The sequence below is a fragment of the Corvus moneduloides genome, chromosome 6, assembly GCF_009650955.1.
Source record: "Corvus moneduloides isolate bCorMon1 chromosome 6, bCorMon1.pri, whole genome shotgun sequence".
Classification (NCBI taxonomy): Eukaryota; Metazoa; Chordata; class Aves; order Passeriformes; family Corvidae; genus Corvus; species Corvus moneduloides.
The window spans coordinates 58,074,326-58,100,434 of record NC_045481.1 but is presented as its reverse complement, the minus strand read 5'-3'; the positions used below and the strand labels follow the sequence as shown (position 1 = coordinate 58,100,434).

Here is a 26,109-nt window from a genome sequence, read left to right as displayed (position 1 = left end):
AAATTTGATTCTGAAAAAAACCCTATATTCTGGAGAATTTTGGATGAGATTAAGTATTGTATAAAGTTCTCTTGATTGTTTCAGTCAACATGCTTGTGCAACCCTCCACAGAGCCAAGCCTTGAGAGCCCAAATCAGGTCAAGTGGGGCTGAGCACGTGGGGAGAAAGTGAGGTTAAAAGCAAAGCCACCCTGACTGCCCATGCTCATCTTACCTGTGAAATCCAGCAGCCCAGGAGGGTGCAATGCAAGTTGCTCTTTTTCCAGCCTCTGTAGGCATCAATCCCATTAGGACTGTGAAAGTCTGCTTCATTATCCAGACATCTATTTCATTATGAATATCTGTCTAGACGTAGTAGAGATCAGAGTACAGCATCACTCATGGTCCAACACACAGTGCAACGGCCACAAGCAAAAAGCTGCACAGTGGCCTGAACTAACCTCTGCTATCTCCTGCCTGCAGAGAAAACCAAGGAGCAGCAGAGCAGCTGAGGACTCCTCATTGCTGGCATGAAGAAACTTCCTCCCAAAGACTGAAATGAAGACTTGACAGTATGTCTTTGCATACTCTTGCATTCAGGGAGAGCAGAAATTTAAGATGTTTTCTCCCTGTAACAATCGATTTGCATTCAAAAAAGAAAAAATTAAAGTCTAATTAAAGAAGAAAGCAGATTCTGTTGCCATAATATGTCAGTTTCCTATGGCTTTCTAAAGGATAAAAAGGAAGAAACATGGGTTAATAGCTTAGCATATGCCTGAAAGCATTAACACCTTCTCAGAGTAATAGCAGCAGCAGTAACATTGTTAGTGACAGTGTACACAGTGCGGCTGTAGGAACAGTTGTGCATTTTATCACCTTCATTCTCCTCAGAAGCCCCATCCAACAGTTTGTGTTAGTTCTTTGTTTTACCACACAGGCTTCTAAAAAATTGTGTGTTGAAAAAAAACCTTGTGATAGTCTGGCAGCCTTTTTTAATCTCTTGCTTCATTACCTTGTGGATATAATAGAATCTAGTAATGATATATTTACCTTTTTCTCCTACAAATTGTAGACGCAAATTGTCAGTGTTCCAAGTCTACTCTTAAAGTTATATTGAAACACTTCCAGAAATGGATAGCCACTAATTTATAGCACAGTTTTAAAGAATACAAATTAATTCTCCCTTTGTTAACTTCTACTACCAATTTAATTAACTTTAAAAAATTCATTTATTTGGTGTTATATTTTGGCATTTATTTGTTAATGAATGTGATACTTTACATAATAAGTAAAGGCTATCTAAAAATATTTTCTGGGTAACTGAGATTGTCTACAGTGGAAAATCTAAAACGCTTTTAGAAAATAACAATGATGATGCTGAGAGCAAAAAGACTAATTGTGCATGAATCTGTAGGGGCAGTGTCTTACATGATCTAATTCTCTTCCTAAAAGTGAAGAGCATCTAGAAAGTATGTTCCCTTTTCTGCTTCAGGTTCCCCTTAGGAACTGAAAAAGTTGAGATTTTTTTGGCTAATCTTTTTATAATATAATTTGGTAAAACTTAAATAAAAATTTAAGCCCCCAAAGAGAAAGTTAAATTAGGACACTTGGACTCTCAATTTTACTCTTTCAGTCCTGGATTCAGTGGTATCTTTTGGCAGGGATGCATTATACAGCTATTATTCTTGTTGAGTGTACAATTTAAAAGAACACATATTTTGTCTTCACAAAAAAAACCCAAAAAACTTGACTCATTGAGAAATAAATATTGCAACATAAAACTCTTGGTTTCAAAATTTGTCCTTTTCCTTCACCCCTTATTTTTTTGACATTTCTATTACTGAGAATTGGCAGGTGTAACTACCATTCTTCACAATCCTTAGTGCCTGCCTTACAGATGAAAAATCCACTTGTTTTGCCACAACATAGCATCATCCACTGAAGATCCTTTATTCTTCCTTCTGACAGCTGACAGTGCTCACAAACACCCAACAGAACTTAAATCTCTCAGAATTTGCCCAGTAAATATATATTTCTTAAATTCTCAAGTCAGTTTTGAGCATCTAATTGGCTAGATTGCCTAAATGCAATAGTTCAAGAAATTAACCTTAAATTTCTATATGAATGACTGTTTTGACATCTTTATATAATTGCCAAATGATACTGTGTTTGGTGGGTTTTTTGCTTATTTGTTTATTTTATTTGTTTGACTGTATTTAGATGGTCAGTATCTGTACTGTCTTCACTTTACCGATCTCTAGTCCAGACTGTCCCCACACGGCCAGTTATTGTAGCATGCATTTAATCATCTGACTTTCCACTAGTAAACATTCTTTCTTAATGACTCTCAACTGCTGCACAGCTGTCACCATTGGCTTGAACATGTCATGTTTCCCCCAGCGGTTGTGTTCCCCCACCTGCCCTTCCTGCCTCTAATTTGTGCCAGACTGATCTCCCATAGCATCAGCTTCTGCAGCCTTGCTCCTTCAGCTGAGGAATGTCCTGACCACATGGATTAATATCACCTACCAGTTTCCACTAATTTTAATGCTTTCTTCCATTCTTCACTATTTAAATGTACACATTTAAAGGAGATGTTAATAAGGTTACAGAAACTGTGCACCTTTGTTACATCCACTTCTAGACTTCTATCAGCTTTCTGATTTCATCTTCCATTATAGCAGCTAGACTGGAATCAGCACAGCTGTTATCTGGAGCTCCTGCTTAAATGTTTACAGCTCTTACAGTTCTGAATAGTTTGAACAATTCTGAGTGGCTTTTTTTTTTTTTTTTTTTTAACTCCATGAAACAAAGAAGTTTGGTGTTGCCCAATCTCTAGATCCCCAGATTATCTGTTTTAATGGGATCCTCAGGTTCATGACAACAATTATAATGCATTTCCCATGTTGTTTCTAGAAATCTACATTCTTTGCATTCACTTTGCTGTGTAAAGCTGACAGGTACTTGAAATATGGTGTGTTAGGTTCAAAAAGTGTAGGGCTGCTTTTAAACCATATTAACAGGATTCTCTCAGTGGATGATTAAGCATATATGTTTCAGTTACTTTAACACATATTAACAGCATTAGCTAGATTTTATACTAAGAGAATGTTTGACTGTCAAATCAAAATCACATTTTTAAGAGTGCCTATGCAATATGAATGTGTCTTTGAGTGTCCAGTCCTACAGTACAGATGCCTTTCCCCATAGCTTCAACGTTGCTTTCTGTACTGCTCCTGACACACGGAGTGCCTTGAGTGGACAGCACTCACAGAAGGAAAGACTACTTTCCAAAAAAAAAGTTCTTTTGATACCCCTTTCATGCAGTATATAATCTTACGTGTTATTGACTTACCACAACCCAAAGCCTACAATGAATACAGAATTATTAATTTCCTTATGGGATTTTGTATGGTGATTTCACTACAGCATCTGAATTCTTTGAAAACATTAATGAACTGATCCTCCCAACACCCTTTTGAAGTTAGAGGATATTTTTATCACTATTTTACACAAGGGGAACGGAATATTTAAGATAAAAGCCAAAATGTTCAGAGTGTCAGCTAATTTTGTTTGCCAGTTTTGAAAGTCTAAGGTTCTGAGTTTTCCAAAAGCTAAGGGGTTTTTTAAGCCTTTTTGTATGTTCAGAGCAAAGAGCCTGATTCCACCAGTTGCTGCCGTGAATGCAAATTGTTGCACATGTTCAACATTATTTGATATCAAGCTTCAGTTGTCTCAAGCACTCAAAATGGAGGAACTTGAAAAGGTTTGCTGTGAATGGTGAGCCCACTTCCTTAAAGGAACCATCACTCTGGCCAAAAACTAAAAGAACATTCTTTCTCTTCCTTTCTGTCTTTCAAAAGATTACTTCCATCTTACACAAGAAATGAGATTTTGTATAGAGCTCCATCCTCTTCGCTGAATGACTCCAGATCATGACTAATGCAATTCCATCAAAAGGGCTAGATATTTAAGAAAAAAATATCAATCTTATCTGTTTAAGCTGGAGACTAGGTAAGATGCCTGTGTGCAAAGGGGGAGAGTTGGAAACACACAAATTATCACACATGGGCATTCTGATCATCATTGAAAAGTCTTAGACCAGGGACTGAGGAATGGGAATTGATTCATTAGGAAAATATTCTATAATTTTGATCTATTTCATCATATTCAGTATATACTTCTGTGAGTTTCCATAGCACCTTTAATTTCTGGATGTATGAATTGTGTGAAGGCAATACAGCTTTTAGAGCTTTCCAGTGGAACCTTCAGTGCTTAAAAATTTCTTAATCTTTAATGTTTCAATGAATCTCAAATGAAATATCCTAAAGCAATCACAAAATTAATCCCTCTGTATCTTTCAGAATGTTCAACATATATTTTCTCTTCTATGTGAACAAGAACAGAAGAGTGCCACAGAATGTTAGGAAGACTAGGAAATGCATGATTTAAAGGCCAGCTGGAGGGAAGACAAACTGTGAACCAGATGAAAAAGCAAAGCCAGACTATGCAATAGATTATGATGCAAGACGAAAATTACTATTTACAAGTTTTTTATATATGAGGATTCTGGTTTTTTTGTTTTTTTTTGGGTTTTTTTTTTGTGTTTTTTTTGTTTGTTTGTTTGTTTTTTTTTTTTTTTTTTTTTTTTTTTTTGGGGGGGGGGGGTTGGTGGGTTTGTTTTAGTTTGTTTTACTTTTTTTCTGTCACTCTCCAAAATGGGAATTCCTAATTTACATGAAGCTATTACTCTGCTGAGATCAGAAACTAGCACTTGGAGCCCATTACGGTTCCCAGACCTCTTTATCTCAACTAGGGTAGACTCTAATCTAAGACTTCTAATCTCAGAAAGATATCCAAAATAGGCTATAAGGTCAGAAACTTTAATGTATTTTTCATTAGGGTGCCTTATTATAAATTCACACAATATATTGAGAGTCAACATAAAATTCACTTGGGAGGAGATATCCAGAGTGCCAGACTTGAAGGTCCTCTAAGACTTACCTGCCAGGTGCATGTATTGCCAAAAGAATCCAAGCCAGCTTGCCATTCTGAGCTGCCTTTTCGAAGAGAGGCTCTTCCATGCTCTTTTGTGCTGTTGACTACACAGGATGTCAGGAAGACCACCCTCTTGTTATTAAGAACTTAAGATATTGAGGAAAAACTCAGAATAGACATACTAGAGTTAAAAGTCCCATAAGCCCTGTCTCCTCTCTTTACTAACACCCCTTAGCAGACACTAAAGGAAATACCAGAACCAAAGATAAGAATGACACAGAGCATACTCTCCTGCCTCCCTATTTGTTCACTGCCCTGAGCACCTGTAGAACCAGTCTCTCTGTATTCAACAGCTCCCCATAACCATTTCTTCCACAGATTTGTGTAATCAGTTTTGAACTCAACTCTTTTCACATCCACTGCATTTTAAATTCCAGATTTTGTCAACAAATATGCTATTCAGGGAAGAAATGTCATATGTTTTGAACCTGCCATTTAGCTCTCATACAGTAAGAAACAGTGAATAATTGTTGCGTAGTCCCTTTTTCCATGATTCGTTATTTCATATGCCTTAAACACAACTCCTCAATCACCTACTTTCCAGGGTGAAGTGCTCCAAAACTACCTTACTTGTATTCAGGCTGTTCACTGCTTTAATTATTCCTCTCATCCATCTTTATACCCTTTGTAATTCAACTATATTTATTTGAAATGTGTAGGACAACACCAAGATTCAAGCAAGGAATTTACACAATGGTTTGTTCTCTATCCGTTCTTGTGCTATTTTGACCACAGAGATGATGTTTTCATGGCATTTTTACAATAACTCCAAGGTCTCTTTCATGAGTAATATTATCTATTTGAGAACCCATTGCCATATACGCACAGTTTGGGCTGTTTTCCTTCTTGTGCATTATTTTGCATTCATTGACATTGAGTTTCATTTGTAATTTTATTGCCCAGTTCTTCAGCAGTTGACATGGTCCTCCACCTCTTCATAGTTAGCTTTTGATTCAGCTAACTGAATAATTCAATTTAAATAATTTTAGTCAGTTTACCCCTTTTTGAACCCCTTTTTGAAATAATCTGTGAATATATTAAAGCCTATAGATCTAGCATGCTTACCTGGACTGCACCAGTATTCTTTCCTCTGCTCTAAAAACTGAGTATGTATTCCTACCCCTTGGTTTTGACTTCTAAAACATAAATTAACTCTTACATGGATCCCCCCGCCTTTTCCCCAAAGCAGCCTTATTTCCTTAATAGTTACCATGAGCTATGTTCTGGCAGGTTTTGAAAATATAAGTGGACTACACTGTGCAGTTACATCTCAATTATAAGCTCAGAGTCTGTGAAGCAATTTAATAGATTTGTGAGACCAGACTTCCCTCTAATGAAAGACTAGACCATTAGACATGTTTTCTAACAGATTTCTTATTACATTCTTTATTTCTTGTATAGAATACTAGAGCTTCTAAAAAACCCAACCAACAAACCAAACCACAAGAACAATATTGCCTATTTACAAGTCACTGATACCAGGAACAACTGAAGCAATAGGTTTCACATTGTAGTTATTCAGCTGTTCTAAATCTGACTTTTAGTGCTTTTGGCTGGTGAGACAGCTCTATTAGTACTCTTTACAAAAATTGTCAATAGAGTATCTTCTATTTGATCTTCAGTCTGAGAATTCTTTCCTTTCCTTTGAGTCATAGAATGATTCAAGTTGGAAGAAAGCTTGTAAGGCTCATCTAGCTCAGCCTCTAAGTTTTCAATGCTCAAAGCAGGGTCAACACTGATTGAGTCCAACAGGCTTTTGTCCAGTTCTTTCTTGGCACCTTCAAGGACAGACATTTGACAGCCACACAGGTAACTTGTTCCAGTGCTTAGTTATCTTTACCATTAGAAACACCTCTGGTTCAATTTAGGACCACTTCTTGATCTTCCACCATGCACTGCAGCAGACTATTACCCTGTCTTCTCAGCCCCCTCTGATCTATGCTGCTGTTGGCAGCCAAGCTAAAATCAAACCCTTACTCTCTCAGCCTTTGTGTTGTACTCCAACCCTGCACTACGATGGCCACAAAGGTTCCTGCTGGTTATTTCCTTTAACTCCAAATGGCAGTCCTGCCCTTGAGCATGTCAGCTGCACCGCCCACCCCATCCCTCATCTTGGTGACCCCTGCCAACTTGATAAGGGTGCTTTTGATATGTTCAAATGACAAATTTACCTATCTCTTGCCAAGAAAAGTTCTGCCAAGTCTCATTTAACATATCTCAAGAATTCCTTTCCGATTTCTACCTCCTTTAAGGTCTCTATCATGGCCTTTTTTCTTTGACTACTTTTTTACTGAACCACTATACACCAGCCCTGAGACAGGGGAATTATTTAATTACTAACTTTCACTTCTAGCAAATGATTTGAAAATTTTATTTTAAATTATTTTTGGTTTTCCTCATATAAATACAGATTCCATGCTTTTACTTCCAGTATTGAAAGACTCAGACTTTGACTTTTAACCTTCTCCTTTATTTGTCTTCTTAAGTATTTGTTCCCTTCCCTGCCCTTCCCCACAAAGGTTGATTTGGTAGATACTTAGGGTGAACAGCTTCAGCATTTATCTGCCTCTTACAGACTATTTTTAAACATTTTTAATTTCCCCTCCCCTTCCCATGTAAAACACTCTAGTGGTTTTTCTGGGCTTCCTTTCCCCCCACCCTGGCTTACAAAAGCCACTGAATGTGAGCATATTAAGAGGGTGATGTATAAACTTTGAGGCATCACCTATGTGCTGCTCAGGCCCTGTTTCTGGTGTCTAGAAGTGTAGTCTCCATCAGTGTCAGGAGGGACTATTGGATCTACACATGATTAAGCCTCTAATTACAATGGTGTTTTCTCATTTTTAAAGACTGTTTTCCCTATGTCACAGTCTTTATGCAGTTTGGGATGAACAACAGGAATTTAGCTATTCAATTTCAATACAAATATGTTACATGTTAATCATATAGTTAACTCATTCACTGGTTTTGCAGTCTCCTTCAGAATACAGAACTGCTGTTATATCTAAAGTTAGTCTAGCTGAATATCTTTTCTTTTTGGGGACATCTTTAAGTAAATGAACCAACTGCTTCACTGAAATTCAAGGTACAGTAGCTTCTACATGCATTTGCTAGCTAGTGGTGAAAACAGCATTTTCACCATCTTACTGTAATACTTTGTGAAATATAACTACAAGTATTCAGTTAACAATAATGCCAGCATGTACCAGAATAAAATTTGAACACAAAATGAAAATTGTTTTAGTTAAACTCTTTTAAAGCATGAGTCATTCTACTGTTAGATTCAATCACTTGCTTGTAGATCTAAATGTACAATAGTCATGCTACATAAAACCTTTAGACCTAATGCATATAGCACAATTACATTTCAAACAACAGGGAAAACAAGAATAATTTTTCCAAGAGCACTACATAGTAGAAAAATTAAATAGACCATTTGCCATTACGTCTATTCCCTATTAAGTCAGCTCTTGGAATTTCCTGCAGGGAACACTACATATTTTACACCTCCAGTGGATGAATTTTCTAAGAATGTTTACTTTCTCTAGTTGTTAAAACTAATTTCCTCATGCCTGTTTACACTCACATTTTCAAAAATCCAGTCAAAGTGAAAGAAAACTAATAGAAGTCCACATGGTTTTCATGGTGGATCACTTTGCTAACAAAAATCTATTTTTGCATTATGTTGTCAGGCTTCGAAATAGTACCTGCTGTCTTCTGCAGCCAAAGTACCCAAACTTACAGGTACAAGACACTCAGTTGCCTCAGCAGAGGATATCCCAAAACATTTGTTCCAATGAGCAGATGCCTCATTACCTTCAGACTGTTATGGAAACTTCTCCCACCACCATGAATGACTTTTTCTAATAATCCAATCAAATTACTGTGCTTTGTCAGTTTGACAGGACAGCAGATATAGTTATTTTGTTTGTGATCTTAATCACAGAATATTCTGAGTTGGAAGCAAACCACAATGATTACCAAAGTCCAACTCCTGGCCCTGTACAGTGCAGCCTCAAGAATCACACCATTTCATACAACCTTGCTCAGACAACAGAAAGATTGATGTCTTGAGACATTTTGGAATGCATGTGGGGGAGTAGGGGACAGGTCAGGCCTTGCCATGGCGAGGTACTGAAGTGCCCCACGGCCCCCAGCCCTGGAGCCTCTATCCCAGCCTGGCAGTGGTGCCAATCACAGGCACACCAGAGGCAATGCTCCACTCTGCCCTAACTCAGCTCCTGAGTGGCCAAATGACAAGAAGTCCCACCTGGGGGAAAGGCCTAGGAAGACCAAGGGGTATTTAAGGCTGAGCACAAGGCAAAGCATTTGTCTTGACCCTACCTTCATCTTGGAGTTTCTATCTGAACACTGCTGGAAGCCAGAAGAGGAAGTTGTACATGTGCTTTTCTGTCTTTCTTCTTCTAATTCTCTCTTCTTGGAATTTCTTGAGTAACTTAAAATTGAATGGGCTTAAAGTTTGCTAAGTTGAATGGGCCAAGTTAATGCTCTGAGGAGCGTCTTACGCTGATTGAATGTTGTGCTAAACCTTTTGCCAAAGTTCCTTGATTGTGCCAGTAAACTTTTGTGTTGTTTTGGCCTCTTGAGAATATCTTGTCAGTATTTCTCCTGTGTGTTAAACTCAGAGTACATGAACCATTGTAAGCCCTTTTAAAAGTCTTCTTGAGCAAATTGATTGGGGCCTTACACTTGTAGAAATCTACAGGTGTCTCTGGATAGAAGTTTGCACAAGTCTTTATTATCAGGTAACACAGGTTGTTACACTTCTATAAAAATCAACAGAAGTGATTTTTGAATTGATTTTCAATATGCCTCTGCACAAGGCAGCAAGACACTGAAGCATAGCTGTGCAGGCCCATATGCACAGCTAAAGGTAGTTACTCAAAAGGAGTCACTAAAATACTTGCTATTTGGGTGGAAATGAAAATAATGAAAATAATGTTTTGCAAAATGGGTATGAAGACGTAGAGCCCGTTAAAAATGGCCCGGCCTCTATAGCCTCACTGACAACAGTATTGTTCCCTGCATATCCTCTCTCCTGTATCCAGTTCCATCCCCAGTAAAAAATACTCACAGCTTCTCAAGCCTACACTTCAGATAACTCCTATAAATTCATTGGTCCTGCAATGACAATAAGCAAGTAAGTGAGTAATAGTACAAACTATACCCTGCACCCTGTACATGTTTTTGTAAGAATTTCCCAGTGGGACAAGATCTTTAACATCCTTTTCACACTTGCAACACGGACACAATTTAACCCTGCACAGTACAACAGTGAAAACAATGAAATATGTACTTCCGATAAATGCTATTACTTAATTTAGTTTGCAAAGACAACCCAGCAGGTAGCAGTCAAAGTAGATTGGCAAGAAAATTAAATAGGCTATATCATACCTCCACTACTTCCCAGATACCCTTTGCTTTCTACCTAACTGGCAATCTGACAAAAAAACTTATCAGGCAATGAAAAGTTATGAAAAGTTTTGTGCCAGCAACGTGTGTGGAATGTGCTGTGAAGCACTTTCTGCTTATGAAGTCTAGATGTGTTCACAGTATGTAAGAAAACAAATGTATGTACAATTAATAGTGCAGAATATTACTCAAGAGCAATCTGAAATACAAAAATCTCGCTTCAATCTGTTATATCTCTGGAAACACTTCATTTACGATAGTTATAAATGGCAAATACCTACCCAACAAACGTATAATCAACTTCTGATTGAATCACTTCTCATGTCAGTTTTTAATTTTCTCAGTATTTTTCTTTTAGCAACACCCTCCAAGTGTTGCAATTCAACCAATTCCACTCAAGGGTATGCAAAAGACATTAAGAAAACATGAGATTTATCAGTTTTGTGTTTTGGCTGACTATCAAAATGGTACATGCACAAGCCTGTCTAAAAACCTTTCAAGATTGCTATGAACATCTATGTGTAAGTCTTACATGCCACAAGAGCAATGACTGTTATAACTATATTTATAAGCAAAACCCAACATGCCTCTTGTATACATGATATCAACAAAAGAAGCTCCCTGTATACATTTTATATTAAACACTGAGAATCTGAAGAAAATCCCATAGAGCAAAAATGGTCTTTACAACTTAAGCCGTATCAGGTGCCAAAATCATAAATGAATTCCAAAATCTTGTTCATTATGATAAGGAAATATTAAAGTGACCCTCCCTCTTCATTCTACTGAAATTAAATCACCCTGCTACATGGACAAGTCCCACATTCTAGTTTTTAGGCTTCAAACAAGCCTTTTCCATGGCCAATTGACATTGAACCATGCCATAAATCAAATCCCTCCTGATGGGAGAGAATTTTTTAAGAGTCCTTGCAAGGAGTTTCAAAACTGAGACTTTTCCTGGAGTTTCAATGCTGCCAGATAGTTGTTTATCAAGTCTTATCAGAGGAACAGAGCCACTAGCATGACCCAGGCATAACACAGAGCACAGAAAGCAGGAGAGAAGTCTAATTATCAAGATTTACACGGCCTTTTAAAGATATTTTAACCAACAGTTACTAAAAACGTCTATTATTTTCACTTTCCTACCAATTATTCAGTAACACGGCCAAGAACTGCAGAATTCTCTGTCCAATCCTTCCAAACTATTTTTGCTGCAGAATATGGAGTAGTAAAGGAAAAAGGGAGAAAGTTTAGAGAACAACAACAATCCTCCATTTTGATATTTTTTACTCTTACCTATTTTACTAAAAGGAGAAGCCCAAAACCTCTGAATTTTTCACCCTGTGACAATCTTACATAGTAGTCTATCCCCAAATTCACACCACTGTATTTTCCAGTTCTTGTCTGATTGTTGGTAATTTTTTCCAAGGTTGGAGGTTAAAACAGTGTTGTTCAGGGGGGGTAAAAACCCTTCAAAACAGGCAGAGAAATATTGGTTCCTACAGCCAATATTTTCTCAGTTCTCATTACACTACCAGCAAGATCCCAGGCTCACCAGAACTATATCACCTATACTCCTTTTAAAATGCAACTAAGAGGATTCAATTTATCTCATCTCAGTATTTTTAGCTAGTAATGCCTATTTCTTAAGAAATTATTTCTTCCTCTTTGAACTTCCCCAATGAAGACAGCTTCTGCAACATTGTCTGCTCCTTCCACAAGTGGTCCTGAAAGCTTTTGCAGGCAGCTCCCATTTCCTTCTTCAGAAGCCTCTGAAAAATGCTCCTACAATGTGTCAAATATAAATTCTGCAGCATACTTCATATTACTGAACTGATCAGGTTGGAAGCTCCTTGTTTCAGACAGCTGTCTGACACCACTGAAACTACTTACTGGACCTTCTTCCTCTGGCTCTCCCTAGATTGGAGAAATTCACATGCTTGCATTTGCACAGACCAAACACACTAGAATGACATTCTGAAGGCTGGGAAGGCTGTCAAGGTTACAGTATAACTATATATAAATTGCTCTGTCTCTGAATATTAATAATTTACTAGAAGATACATTGTAAACTACACATACTTATAACAATATTTGTCAAAATTGATTTAGGCATTTTTCGTAAGAGAAGAAAGGAACATTTTTGCTACAAATACACTTCACATTATGTTGCTCTTAATAATATTAAAATTTATTTGAAGTAATTAACATAAAAACAAATTTACAGCTGAATTAAATTGAAAAAACAGAACAGGAACATTTACAACCAAGTAACAGACTAAAAACTGGAAATATAAAAAAATTTTAAAAATTTTGTAAATATTTTTCTGTCTCTTGGAACTACTTATGTCACCAATAGATGCTAACAATCTAAGAACAAACTGGCATGCTAATGCTAAGCATGAACGTGTTCTAATATTAGCATCTGCTTTACCTGCTTCAAAATGAAAAATAATGTTAACACAAGGAAGCTACTCCAATAAAAATAATTTAGTGGGTCAAAATAATTTTTCTACGATTTCCATCACAAAACTCTCAAAACTATTTACAAGAGGAAAAGGCAATTCACCCTATTCCCATTTGCTATCCATCCATCCTGCTGGAAATATGGACGAACTCAGAACTAAATCCTATTTTTTTTCTTGGAAACATGAAGTAAAAGATTTTTTGATGTCCTTGATTTAACATCCAGCGGCACATTTCCTTGAGAAAGGCTTCTAACAAAGTTTCTTGACATATTCTGTTCTTGCTTCCTGCTCTTTATTTTCATTCCTAGTGAAGAAAGAAATGCTATTAGAAATAGGGAGACATTCAATAAATGTAAGTAGAATTTAGCCTACATGGACCACCGTTTCAGAATATGCTCAAGAATTTTTACACATTTCTTTCCTTTACTGAAAGCCTAATTTTAATATGCAAAAATGTAATCAATTTTAGCTCAGCAATCCAGTGTTTTAATTGTCTAGAAAGTCGCATGCTTAGACCCTCAACTGGCTTGAGATGCTATCAAAAAGGCACAGTGGTCTATACAAAGGTGTAGGAATATGTAAAAATGTCATTAAGCCTTCTTATTATAGAATAGGATTGAAAAATGAACACCATGTCATTAGAGAAAGTTTTGTCTTTTTAATCTGTAAACAACTTTTCCTCTTAGGTATTTGGTTATGGTTTATTCTGCTCTTGTAATGCACGCTCTTGAAAATAAAGTGTATTTCATATTAAGTTAAACATTGAACAATCAAAACTTTATTCCCATTTCAAAACATGCTTTGCATTACATAGTATCTGAATTCCAGAGTCATGATTGAATAGCGCTAACTTCATAACCTGGTCAGTTGTAGTAGACATTGATACTGATATAACCATGTATGCAATTTGCCAAATAAGTAACTTGGTTAGACAGAATTTAGACTCGGATATTCAGTTTCCAGAAAGCTTCTTGTAATACAACCTCAACATTTCTCATGAATTCAGAATAAGACATTTTCATATGTACTTGCTTCCTCAAAGCAATTTTTACTTAAAAACATGTATGTGCTGTAAAACTGGTGTATTGCCCATGCCACTGGAAAAAGCTACACAAAAGAAATATTTTTTCACATTGCTTTTCCATTTCATAAGAAGAGCAGACAAAAATTTTAAAACTAATTTTGGATCTCCTCTAAACAGCCCAAGAAGATCATTAAGTGTATCATTGAAAATAGAGAGGAAAAGGAGACAATTGGGTAGAGATGAAGGAAAATTGTACAGATTTAGCACATTAAAATCTGCTGCAGGTGCCAAGCAACTTAGTCCCGTGCACTAGAAAAGGCAGAGGTTTTTATAAAGTGATGAAGACATTTGTGAACATTCACTGAAAAAATTATTTGTAACTGATTTTATTACAGAAAAGATTTATGCACCTCAGAGAGAAGCCATATAATTGAGGCAAACTTTCACAGAATAGAACTTGCTAATATTATCAGCAGTATGTTAGAAGCAAAATAACTTTTCCTCAGTTATTGTTTTTGCCCAAAATAGCCCCAAATTTTAAGACCAATAAGTCTCCGAAAAAACCTGTTATCTGTTAAAACAAATCCGTGTAGTGTTGCAAAATAAGGCAAACAATTAAAAACAGGCATGGAAATTATTAGAGAATTTTATTTCCTGATAAATCACATTTGGGCAAAATTGGTAATTAAATTCACCAAATTTCTCAACAAGTACATAAACTATTTTAGGTGGAAGACCTTGGCTCTCGGGGAAAAGGTTTTCCCAACAACCTTGCTGAATTTTGATTACATACTATCTATATAACTGACATTCTGATTTTTTTTAAAATAAAGGGATATACTATTCAAACCAATGGCTTAGTATACTATCACAGCAATACATGCTATTAAATTGACAAAATAAATTGAGTAGCAATCTTAATTTTGCACTTGCTGTACAATCACTGTTACCAATGCAGTGTCATCCACTCAAGCTCTGACACTTACCAGACACTTGGGGTACTCGCAAGGCTGCGTGGCTTAACAAGATGTCCTGTCGAATGCGTTTTGCAGAAACCGGGTCTTCCCGGCTGCCCAACACAGTGTTTGATGCAGAACTGGAAAAGTTGCCAGAAAGGTGTTTGCTTTCAGTACAGTCACTAAGCTTATTACAGTAGTTTAGGCCTTGCAGTGCAGAAGTACTTTAAATATTATCCAGTGTTCATAGAATCATAACAGAATGCAAACAATAAACTAATTTATTATGTATATCTGTGGATACTAGTCCCTGTTTTCCTTTTTAAAAATTTACAAAAATGCTTCAACTGTGAAAGTAAGAACTAATGTTGCCACTTGTATTAAAAGGCAAGACAATATGTCATATTTTTTTTGAAACTACAGAAGTCAGTTTGATGGTCATCACATACAAATTATACTAAGAAGTAATCTTAAGGCATGTTACAAAATCCTTGAAATGACCAAGCTGTGTTTATTGAACAAATCACATTTTTTTATTGCTACAATAACTTTTCTAGGGCCTCCAACACAGTTGGAGGGGGTGGCTTCATTGCAGACAATACTTTTTAACTAGGCTGCAAGAAAACTGTTACAGCTTCAAATTCATTAAAACAAAACCTCTATATTTTATCCATAGCATTTTATGTGATGGACTTAAGGTCTACAGCAAAAATTATGAACCTATCTGATCTCACCCTTTTGCAACTGCCTCACAAATTTCCTCGGTTCCACTCGGCAAGACAGCCTCATAAACAAGCTAATTGTATTTATGTTCCAAGTTCCTATGCTTTTCCTATTCCTGTAACAAATATTGTATTATTTCCACTTTATAGTCCCCTAACTCACACTTTCTTAATAATAATTTTCTGCCTAAATAAAAATATATAGCAAGCAGCAAAGGCTAAGACTTGCCTTGTGCCAGTCCTAAAAATCTACTCATGCATGCTTCTTGCAAGGGAACTTATGCCAATAAGAATGTAATTTGGTAAAATAGTCTCTCTTATGACTGACTTGCCTCTTACCCCTTTATCCTCAAAATACGACTGTTTCAAATTATACTTCTAACGTGGACAATATGACTGAAATTTATATTTTTATTCTAACATTAGAAAGAGATGAATGACTGGAGAGAACCACTTCAATCAGGGAAAGCACGGGAGAGAAAAGAGGGAAAAAGTAAAGAAGAAAACAGAATGAAGGCACACTCTGAAAAGTAGGAGCATATTCCTTTCCTGCTTCACAAATGTGTTTTCATCCCTTCTCTTCATCATCAACTGCTAGACAAAACCATAAAGAATCTCAGTATACAGACAAGTTACTGAGGCAGAATGATCTCTATAAAAGGAATAGAAGTTGTGGGATTTTTCTGTAGTGGAATTCTAACTTGGAAATTGGGAAATATGTTTGAGACACAAAAGAAACAAGGTGAGCAGAAAGAGCTAGTCTTTTGGGAAGAAATAAGCATATATATACATGTTTTAAAATTATTACATAGTTATTACAAAAAAAAGTACTTTAAAAGCCTGTCTGAGAACTTTTATCTTAAGACTAGATAAATCAGGCTCCAGAAGTTCCCACCTCTCCCTAGAGAGAATGTAGAAAAAACTAGCTTGGTTTCAGAAAACAGGTGATTTATTTTGCTAAATTCATAATCAGCTCTTTGAAAATGTGAGCAGTGCCTCTTTTCTCATCCTAGAGCAAAAGAGTTTATTCCTCATCCTAGCAAGATAGTTTAGAACAGTAATTGATAACAATTGGAATGGTAACATGAAACTAGACCAGCTGAATGTGATCTCCTAGGATAATTCTCTATTTTGAAGGTGCTAATAAACAAAAAGGTGCTACTAAACAAAAAGGTGTTTAAGTTTCTTCCATGTCCTGTGATCTATCTATAGACTTGCTCCAACATTCTTGAGATATTCACCATAACACCTGTGTGATGGTAGCTCTACTCACTGTCTAGCAACAGGTGACTCATAACATGATTTTAAAAAAGGTTGTATCAATTTTTGCTTTTGGAAATAGGAAAAAAAAAAAAAAAAGACCAGCTGTTTCATCAGCTGTTCCATAGCTAATCAGGTTTTTAATACATTAAATAAACCCAAAACCAACCAACCACAGAAATACACACACAAAAAAATTACAATTCAACTTATTGTCTATTCAGTTTCAGCTTTTCTGGTGCTCCTACTAACAAGCCTCTTTTAGGGTCATAGACCAGAAGTGATGATACGAAAGTTCTTCCTAGAGCAGATCACAAAAACTAAGTCACAATATATGAGACAGAAAATGAATTATCAGAAAAACAAAGTTGATCATGTAACTATCGTCATGTATATTTTTTTCCCTGCTTTTTATTTTGGTAGTTTCTAATGTGTTCCAGAAAAGGCAGAATGCTTTCAAAAAACTTAGCTTTTTAATTGATGACGAAATTTCTCTTTTCAGAATTATGTGCCATCTTTCTATTTTGAGTAGACAAGCAGCTACACAAGACATGATATTAGCTTGTAATTATTAAAACAGAAGTTCTTAAACCAAGATTAAAAAAAAAAAATCTACTGAAGTTACCTGGAAAAGCAAAAAAAAATTCAATTGAATTCAAACATATTTGAATCACAACATGTCACATGAAGGTCCAAATGAATTGTACAAGATGCTTTCAGATTTAAAATAGAATATAGAAACTGAAGTAAGAACATAAGAAATGAAAACTCATTTTGTATAGAAGGGTTAGTTTAATCCTACCTTAATACTTTTCTTTTTCTCTGAGCAGCTGAAGTCATTGCCATATACGAGGGCTTCTCAAATACCGGAGCAGAATTTTTGTTTCTTAAGGAAGAAAGATCAAGTCTGAAATAAAGGAATTACATTTTTGTAAAACATATTCTTGGTAAAGTCAAGTAAATTTGTTCTTAACTGTAAACAAATATATGGTAAGTTGAAAACCAAAACTGGAAATTCATTTCATTAATGTTGAAGTAGCTTTGCAGAATTCAGACATACACAGCAGCTTTAAGCATGGCATTTCACAATGTGGTTAAGTATCCATTTTACAGACAGGAAACATAAGGCCTAGAGAAAGTAACTTGCCTGAGGCATCACAATCAGTTTAAAAAATGCTGTATTTTCTTTTTGGTACGTATCTTATAAAACAGGAAAAGCTTTCAACTTCATTTGTTGTCACTAACACACTGTTTTCAAATAATGGCAGAATTGAATCTAATGTTGATCAAAATTGAGGGTTTGATTTTCAAAATGTTGGGTTTATTTATAAAATGGATATAAATGGAAAAACCCACCTGTAAAGACAGACAGGATTAAATTATTTGGTAATATTTCTTGCCCATATAAAAGGAAAATACCTTTGCACAATGCTATTGCTGCATGGCTGTGACTCCTTTACAGATGAGTGAGTAGACATTTCAGTTGTTTCATCTGTACCTTCATAGAGAATTACTGTTGAGTTCATGACGTTTTCATCACACTCTGGGATTACATCACATGTAGTGTCCATAATACTGGCCTTTTTGACTGGCATATCTGTACTACATGCACTGACTTCCTCTAGGCCTGCAAGGTGTAAAGCCTTCTTTATCACAGTCTGAGTATAGAAGCTTTGTACTGGCTTTCTGCAAGAGTCTGGTGTATAGACTATAGGGTAGACTTCCTTGGCAAGAGAATCCTCCAGGTGCTGGAGGCTGCATCGGTTAGAGGCAGGTGGAGTTGGAGCTACGACTGGAGAGTCCATCAGCCTCCTCCTAGTTCTTTTCTGTGGTGGTTCTGTACATTCTAACACTTGTTGTGTATTTTTATTCATTTCTTGCGATGGTGTACCAAAAGAGGTGCCTGTGAAGCGTAAGTAACAATGGTTAGCACATCTAACTGTACATACTACTTAAATCTTGCATTTTCCCTCCTCTTCCCTACTGAGATATTAGCAGAAATTATTACAAATCCTATTTATTTCATATTCACATCAACTTGATCATATAAGTGAAATTATTTCTATTGCTGCTTAGTCTAAGATGGTATTTGCTCTGTGACACTCAAAGTATTATAAATATGCATAGGTTGGTATAGTTAATCCCAGAGGTTATACAAATAATCACAAGTAAGATATGACACATGCAAGAGGGAACGGAAGAGTAGGGGTATTGGAAATTATTGCACTACCACGACAAAACTCATATTTTAAGGTGGAACAATCAAAGTAATCTACATCTGACTCCTGATCATAGCCATTTTTTCCCCAGCAAGTACCTTGCAGAATATTGAGAGACTGTTGAAAAAGGAATGACACAGAACCATTTAGAGGGAAAAAACTATCTGACACTGCAAATGAGAAAGTAGGGTTTTGGAAGGGGGGAAGCAAAGTTACCAGGATTCTCTCACCCCACTCTATCAACTGTGGGGAGCAAAGCTCTAGAGTATAACTTCCCCCACCCTCAAAAATAAAGCAAGCAATACAGTGTAATTGGCCATTCTCATTCACCCTGATTTAAACTATTTTTCTTGAAGTATCATAATGTTTTTCTTTTCAGGCAGGTGGTAATAAAGGCAATCTACAAAGTAAGACAGAAAAGGCCTTTCCTTTATTCAAGCTTTCAGTGAAGGAGGATCATTTTAAGACACAGCTCTCTGTTCAAATGGGTAGACAACTGGTGACTTACACAGTTAATAACAAAAAAACTATGGAATTTCTTTTTTAAACAAATCAAGAGCAGGAGAGGGCTGTCAAAACCCCAAGTGCTTTTATATTTAACTTCCAGTGCAAATTTAAGAAATGAAGCCTAGTATCCTTAAAATACCTGTGGATTGGCTCCCCTTCAGCTGGCAGCCACAGATTCATACTTCTTTCTGCATTGCCTACTCCATGCCTGTGAGCAACTAAACTGCAAAAAGAACCCCTGCTTTTTAAATTCATGCTAGTTACTCAGGAATTAGCTACGGTATTCCTAGTACAGTGTTGATAAATATTTATTTCTTCTAAATTTCATTCTATTTTTGCCTCAGACTAAGAAAGCTAGTTTGAACTCCTCAGTCTGAATGCTTCTATAGTTCTCTCTCATGCGTTAACACTTAGGGCATTTCAACTGTTCTGAAAACATTCTTTGAACAGAACAAAGACTGATTAAAAACATGTATGTATGGTATTATTTCACCTCCACAAGCTTGATTTGTTACAGAAAGCAAGGCTTAAATAGTTGCAGTTTTTTCTCTGCTTACCATTTCTCAGGCCCCATTTAATTTTGACCTCATTGACCAGTTGCAACCCAATTTGCCAAGATGCTTTAAAAAAGCCAATTCCCCAAGTACCCTGAGAAATCAGATGTCTTGGGGAAAAGGCCCAAGTAAGATCTTCATTGAAGAAAAGCCAATGAGGGATGATCTCGGCACCGTTGTTGCCTACACACTTCGGTACTAGACATGCCATACAATTGGATACCCAGCTACATGAGATGATACCCAATTAGAAAATACAAAATAGAGCTATAAGAGACAGCAAAGGATTTAAAAGATCACAATGAGACCTATACCTGTTCCAGGAGGATAGAACAGGTAGTATCAAAGTGTGTACAAGGAGCAAGTAAATGAGATGGTTAGATATAGGCCACATGTCTATTCTATGTAGTCACAACTTAATTCAATATTGAAAACTTAATTATTCAACTTAGAAAAAACAAAGCAAACATTTATTCCTCACTTAGGGGCTTAGTGTCAGAATGAACAATGTTTAAGTTCCTTATGGGAAAAGTAGTGTGGACAATTACATGAATGATTACAATTTTATTACGTGAACGATTACAATTCTATTATATTGCTTCCAGCTTTGAAGAAACAAATACATAGAAAACTTGGGCCTGAGAGGACTACATGAAATAATTGAACTGTGAATTTGTCTATGTGTGCACCTATGTAAAGTTCACTTTATGTATGTAAAGGACTTTTTCTCGGTTAAAATGCAAAATATATTATTTTCTTATACCACATCTAATCCATGACCAGCTTTCACCAGGTGAAATGCAGCAGGTTGCTGACATGCAGTGCCTTGATTGTAATCGAAACACTAAGTTAATTCATATATTCTCCATGAGTAGTGGAATGGAAATAGCAGTAAAACAGGGCCTGAATGTTGCCCAAAAAATCTTTACCTCCACCCAAAATAAAATAGGCCCATTGTGATAAAGACGTATTTCTCCAAGACTTGGTAGGATTTAGTAACAAACAAGAAACTTACTTATGAACAATTTAAAATAACTACTCTCTGACACTATCAACAATGCTATGCCTCATTACTGTGCTTGCTTTTTAATTTTGTTTTAATGAGTACAACATATACTTCAGTGTAATAGACTAACAGATCTTTAAAAAAAAAATTCAAGTCATCACAATCAAAAATTGAATCCAAACCTTTTTTAAAAAGACTTTTGATGTCTTATATTCGTAAATACAAGAATAAGGTTTATATAACCTAGTGTTTGAAATAACTATCCATTAAACGCCTCAGGACATTTAAAATATTCATTTATTAGATTTTATTCCTACTTATATGCATCTGAATGTCTGTTTCAGGAAAAATAATGGTTAGAATTCTATTAGTCCATTGTTACATTAGGACAGGGAGGTTTCAGTTTCAGAAAGTTTGCTTACTGTAAGACACTGAGGTTTTGCTAATGTCCTAAAGTTACTAGAAGGAAGTCTGATGGAGAAACATTTTGGTGGGAGTGCCAAGGTTTAGAAGCTTCTACAGGCCTAAATATTGGAAGCATTTTAAAATTAACTGTAAATGAAAGCATTTAAATCATTAACTAAATACGTAAAGAACACAAAGATACTGCCAACATAAATAATTTGATGAATTCCATTATAATGGACAGCATTTTGTACTGTAATACAAGTAAACTAATAATGATAGTTGCAGGAATTCTATATAAAGCAACTATAAGCTGTTAGCAAAAACAAAGACCTATTTTTAAAATTTATTTATTTCTGAATAAAACTCGTTGTAAAACTAAGTTAAAACACAACAAGCTTTTCTTGTCATTAAAGTGTTAGAAATCATATAAAATACTTAAGAAGTGTCCCTCCCCATAGCTTTTTGTGAAATTATTATGTTGCTCCTAACACAGTAAACAGGTAAACAAACATCATCAGCAGTATCGTACTTAACTTGGCTTCACTAAGTAACATAAACCAAATACGATGCAACAAAAACAACCCCAAAATCCTAATTCCACTTTAGCTTGTTGTTCTACTGTATATAGTTCCAAACAATTACAATCTCAGGTAAATAAAAATACAGCAAGGAAAACATTTCGACCCACAAAATAAAGAATTGCCAGTGTTTCTATTTCCATCTTATTAAGGAAGCAAGATACTGAAGCTTCTTTTTGCAAGTGCTTTTAAAAGCTACTATTGAGAAGTTTATGCAAAAGGGACTCAGACAACTGAAGCTGCTACAGAAACCCTACTATATCCATAAATTTCTAAATACATGGTACTGAAGATGATACAGTGGAGAAGCAAGTAGGGCTATTCATATTTCCTTAAAGAACAAATCTAAACAGTTCCTGAATGGATGTCTAAGGGTAATCATTAAGTATTGTCATTATTTTCCTACTGAAAGATAAACAACATGCTCCAACTTTAAAAAAAAAAAAAATTTCAAACCTGTTCCATAATAAGGCAGAGAAATTATGTTTATAGTCTATATTTGCTTCATGTTTTATAGCTACTTCAATCTTTTGCATCAATGTCATCATAATAATTCAGTAATATTTTTTATTTCATATACAAAAATGAATCACTTATGTACTTTACAGAACAGCCAAAGTTAACCTGATGAAGTAGCTTAAAAGAAAAATTTGGAAGTTTTATTTCCGTAACTAGTACTTTCAGCTACAATGCTTCTCTTTAAAAATTAACATTATACCAAACATATTTTAGAGTAGAGATCACATATTTGCTGATCCTTAATTTCAGGCTGATGTTTATAAAACACAATTGTCAAAATTCTTTAAGATACTATTTAAGAGATTCACTCAGAAATTAAACATAAAAGCCATCATCCACTGATCAACCACCAGTGATATGAGGTGGTTTTGTTCCGTAGTTTGTTGTATCATTTGTCCCAAAAGACTACTCGGAAGTACTGATTTATCTGACAAGAAACACAGCAATATCAGATATTTACAGCCCTGTGCATTAATACAAGAAGCAGAATGCACTATGTGTGAAACATGAGTCACAGCAAAAGTGAGCAGAGCTCATGGCAAAACTACTCTGATGAATTGAGTTAGTTCTAATTGACATTAGGGACAAAATAATGGCCAAGACTTCTCTTCTTCTGGAACTCATGCTAATACATGCATAAGGGGATTATTTCTGGAAACTGTGCTAAATTAAGTCTACCAGGTTGTTCTGCTAAAGTGAAATTAAATATTAATGTATGCATTTCAATAAACATTTCTGGGCTACCACTGATTGATCAAATTACAATTCTAATCATACATTTTCATTCTTTAACAACTGACTCATGGAATTCCAAATTGCAAATGAGGTCTAGTCAAGGCATTTCAATTATTTAATATTCCTTTGACCCAAAGGCATCATCACTGTGATGGCAAGTTTCACAACAGTTTCACAAACAACAGCTGTGAACTGAAAAAGGCCCATATCCAGGCTGCATTCTTGCAAGTCCCAGTGATCAGGTGTACTGTTTTACACAGCATGAGAAAAAATACTTAGAAATCACATAAGACAGTAAGAAAGAGCTGCTTAATAAGACAAATCTTTCCTATTCCAGACATGTGTTTTTCCTGCTTTTAATCAAATCTTTTACTATGTACAACTATACCCCAATTTTTTCTGCCATACAAAATAAAAAATTGACTTTTCAGATCAGAATGTTTGTGACAAGGGAAGGCAATAGATGCCTTTTTTTCTTCCTCTCATAAATCAATTCCATTCTCTCAGAGGTAATGTACAGTAAGGCTTCTGGAAATGAGATGCTTGAAACAGTGCCAAGAACTTCCCCATTCACAGAAATACTTGCAAGTACCAGTCAGAGCTCTCCAGCCCTCAGTCTGAATTCTGAATACTGTATGGCTCCCCATTAATGAACACTTCAGAATGGATGCCCAAATACATTCTTAAATGAACCTGTTTCCATAGCTCATGCTTTCTTTGACACAGTTAAATTGTTCATCACATTGCACATTTATGGTTACATGAAGCGTACAGAAGCTTAATCTAAATTTTTAATGTATGTGTCAAAAAAAGAGAGAAGATATTGGAAAGCCAGCATTTTCTGTAAAAAGCAACAATTTTTACTTTTAATTAAGGTCAGAATTTTAAATGAGGTGTTTAAAGGTTTCAAAGGCTAAAGGAGAAACAAGATAGAGAAGGAGGCCAAGTCCTGGAGTGAAGCACTACACGTGCTTTAACAAACCATATGAACTTGAATTATCTTTCACTAGAAATCAAGAGCTGATTCACAAGAATTGACTATCTTGATAATTTGACCATAGAAACAGATATTGAATGAATGGCCAGAAAACATCTTTATCTTTTCCTCCCACACTACGACTTTATTATATTTAAGAGACTCTTTACACAGAAGAAATCTTCATTAGAAACAAAGATTTAGGCATTACTGGAAATCAGCTGAAATTCTTTGCTATTTAGAAACTCCTGATAGGAAGAAGGATCTTATAACAAGATAATACCAAAATCAATTAATACAATAAAGTAAGAACATTTAGAATTATATTCCAAGAACCTACTTCATAGAAGACCTTTAACAAAACCTAGAACAAATCCCCCTACCCTTTCAGTTTTGCTATCCTTCTCTTTACAATTTTTAAACTCCTTTTCCACATCAATTACTAGTTTGACTTCCTTCTTCAGGACCAGCTAGCAAATGCAGTTAATTCCAAAGAAACACACAAGAAGTTAAGGTCTTGGTTTCATAGTTTTACCTATTCTGCAGAAATCATGTAGCTGCTTTGACCTTTGGGAGACAGCGCTTGCAAACAGAAAAGTTATTTGTGTGACTTAAAATACTTTTTATGTGAGAACAGCCAATAGCAATTAATTTGCATTTGAACATTGTCATGGTTCTCCGAAAGAACTGCAGGCAAAACTTTAGTGTCATTAAAAAAGTTTCTGCAATGATTACTGCCTCATGTTCTGCAACACACAGAATTCAGCACCGTCTTTAAATACAGATGGTTTCCTGCATCACTACCAATTTAAATACATAGTAACTAAACAGGGACCTGTAGTTTGTTAATTACTGAAACTTCCAAATATGGATAAGGCACTGATACTTACGGCATGGGGTGTTTGGTCTGCTCACAAGCTGCGGGAATGAAAAGATAGCTGACATTTCTACTTCATGGTTTTGATTTTGATTCTTTTCAGTCTGGTCAGCCCAAGCTACCGATTTTTGTCTTTGAATCAGTTGCTCAACCTCTGCAAATTCAGTCTCACTTAAGTCATTTGTCAACCCAGCTTCTTTCAAAATCAGGTATTGCTTGCGAAGAACTGGAAGTGCAGTATTTAGTACTCTGTAAAACAGCAAGAGGCACGACAAGTTTGCTTAAGAAAACATAATTTTAACTCAGAAAACAAAAAGTTTGAGAAAAATCTTACTTCTGTTTCAATTAAAACTAAATTCTCTAAATAGGTCTTCTCAAGTTACACATGTCAGAATGTAAGTCTTATCACACCTGCCCCGAAACCATACTTACTTTTCTGTTTGCTTATAATACTGATCTTGAAGGGAGACCAGAGACAACATGTGTTCAATCTGGGCTTTCAGGTCCTGAACTTCTAGGTTTAAATGCCAATACTGCAGATCTTGACAAAGTTCCTTTGGGAAATTAGGAATAAAAATGAAAATCAAACAGCTATACATCAAATTGGTAGGAAGAAACTAAAATTTAAACTAAAAATAATATTAGATCACCCTATATTGAAAACTAAAGATGGAGTGGAGCCATATTACTGTAATAAAGTTTTATGGTAGAAAAGTATGAATTATTTGATTTTTATTTACATCCATAAATATAACTTTGTAGAGTCCTTTGACCAATAGTGTGTATGGTGCAATTAGCATTAAGAATCCAACAGGCACACATGGATGCTTA

At 35.6% G+C, this 26,109-nt stretch overlaps 1 protein-coding gene across 3 annotated transcripts in view; it reads right to left on the bottom strand.

The window, feature by feature from the left end:
• Nucleotides 1–12,640: 12,640 nt before the first annotated feature.
• KIF18A (kinesin family member 18A) overlaps nucleotides 12,641–26,109 on the bottom strand; it is a 32,159-nt gene continuing 18,690 nt past the window's right edge. For all 3 annotated transcript variants that reach the window (XM_032111743.1, XM_032111742.1, XM_032111744.1), the window contains exons 12-17: nucleotides 25,711–25,832; nucleotides 25,292–25,527; nucleotides 18,319–18,802; nucleotides 17,702–17,806; nucleotides 14,948–15,057; nucleotides 12,641–13,241 (exon numbers count right to left, since the gene is read on the bottom strand). In XM_032111743.1, coding sequence (XP_031967634.1) covers nucleotides 13,093–13,241; nucleotides 14,948–15,057; nucleotides 17,702–17,806; nucleotides 18,319–18,802; nucleotides 25,292–25,527; nucleotides 25,711–25,832 — 1,206 coding nt within the window. In that variant the 3' untranslated portion in view covers nucleotides 12,641–13,092. The remainder of the gene's footprint in view (nucleotides 13,242–14,947; nucleotides 15,058–17,701; nucleotides 17,807–18,318; nucleotides 18,803–25,291; nucleotides 25,528–25,710; nucleotides 25,833–26,109) is intronic.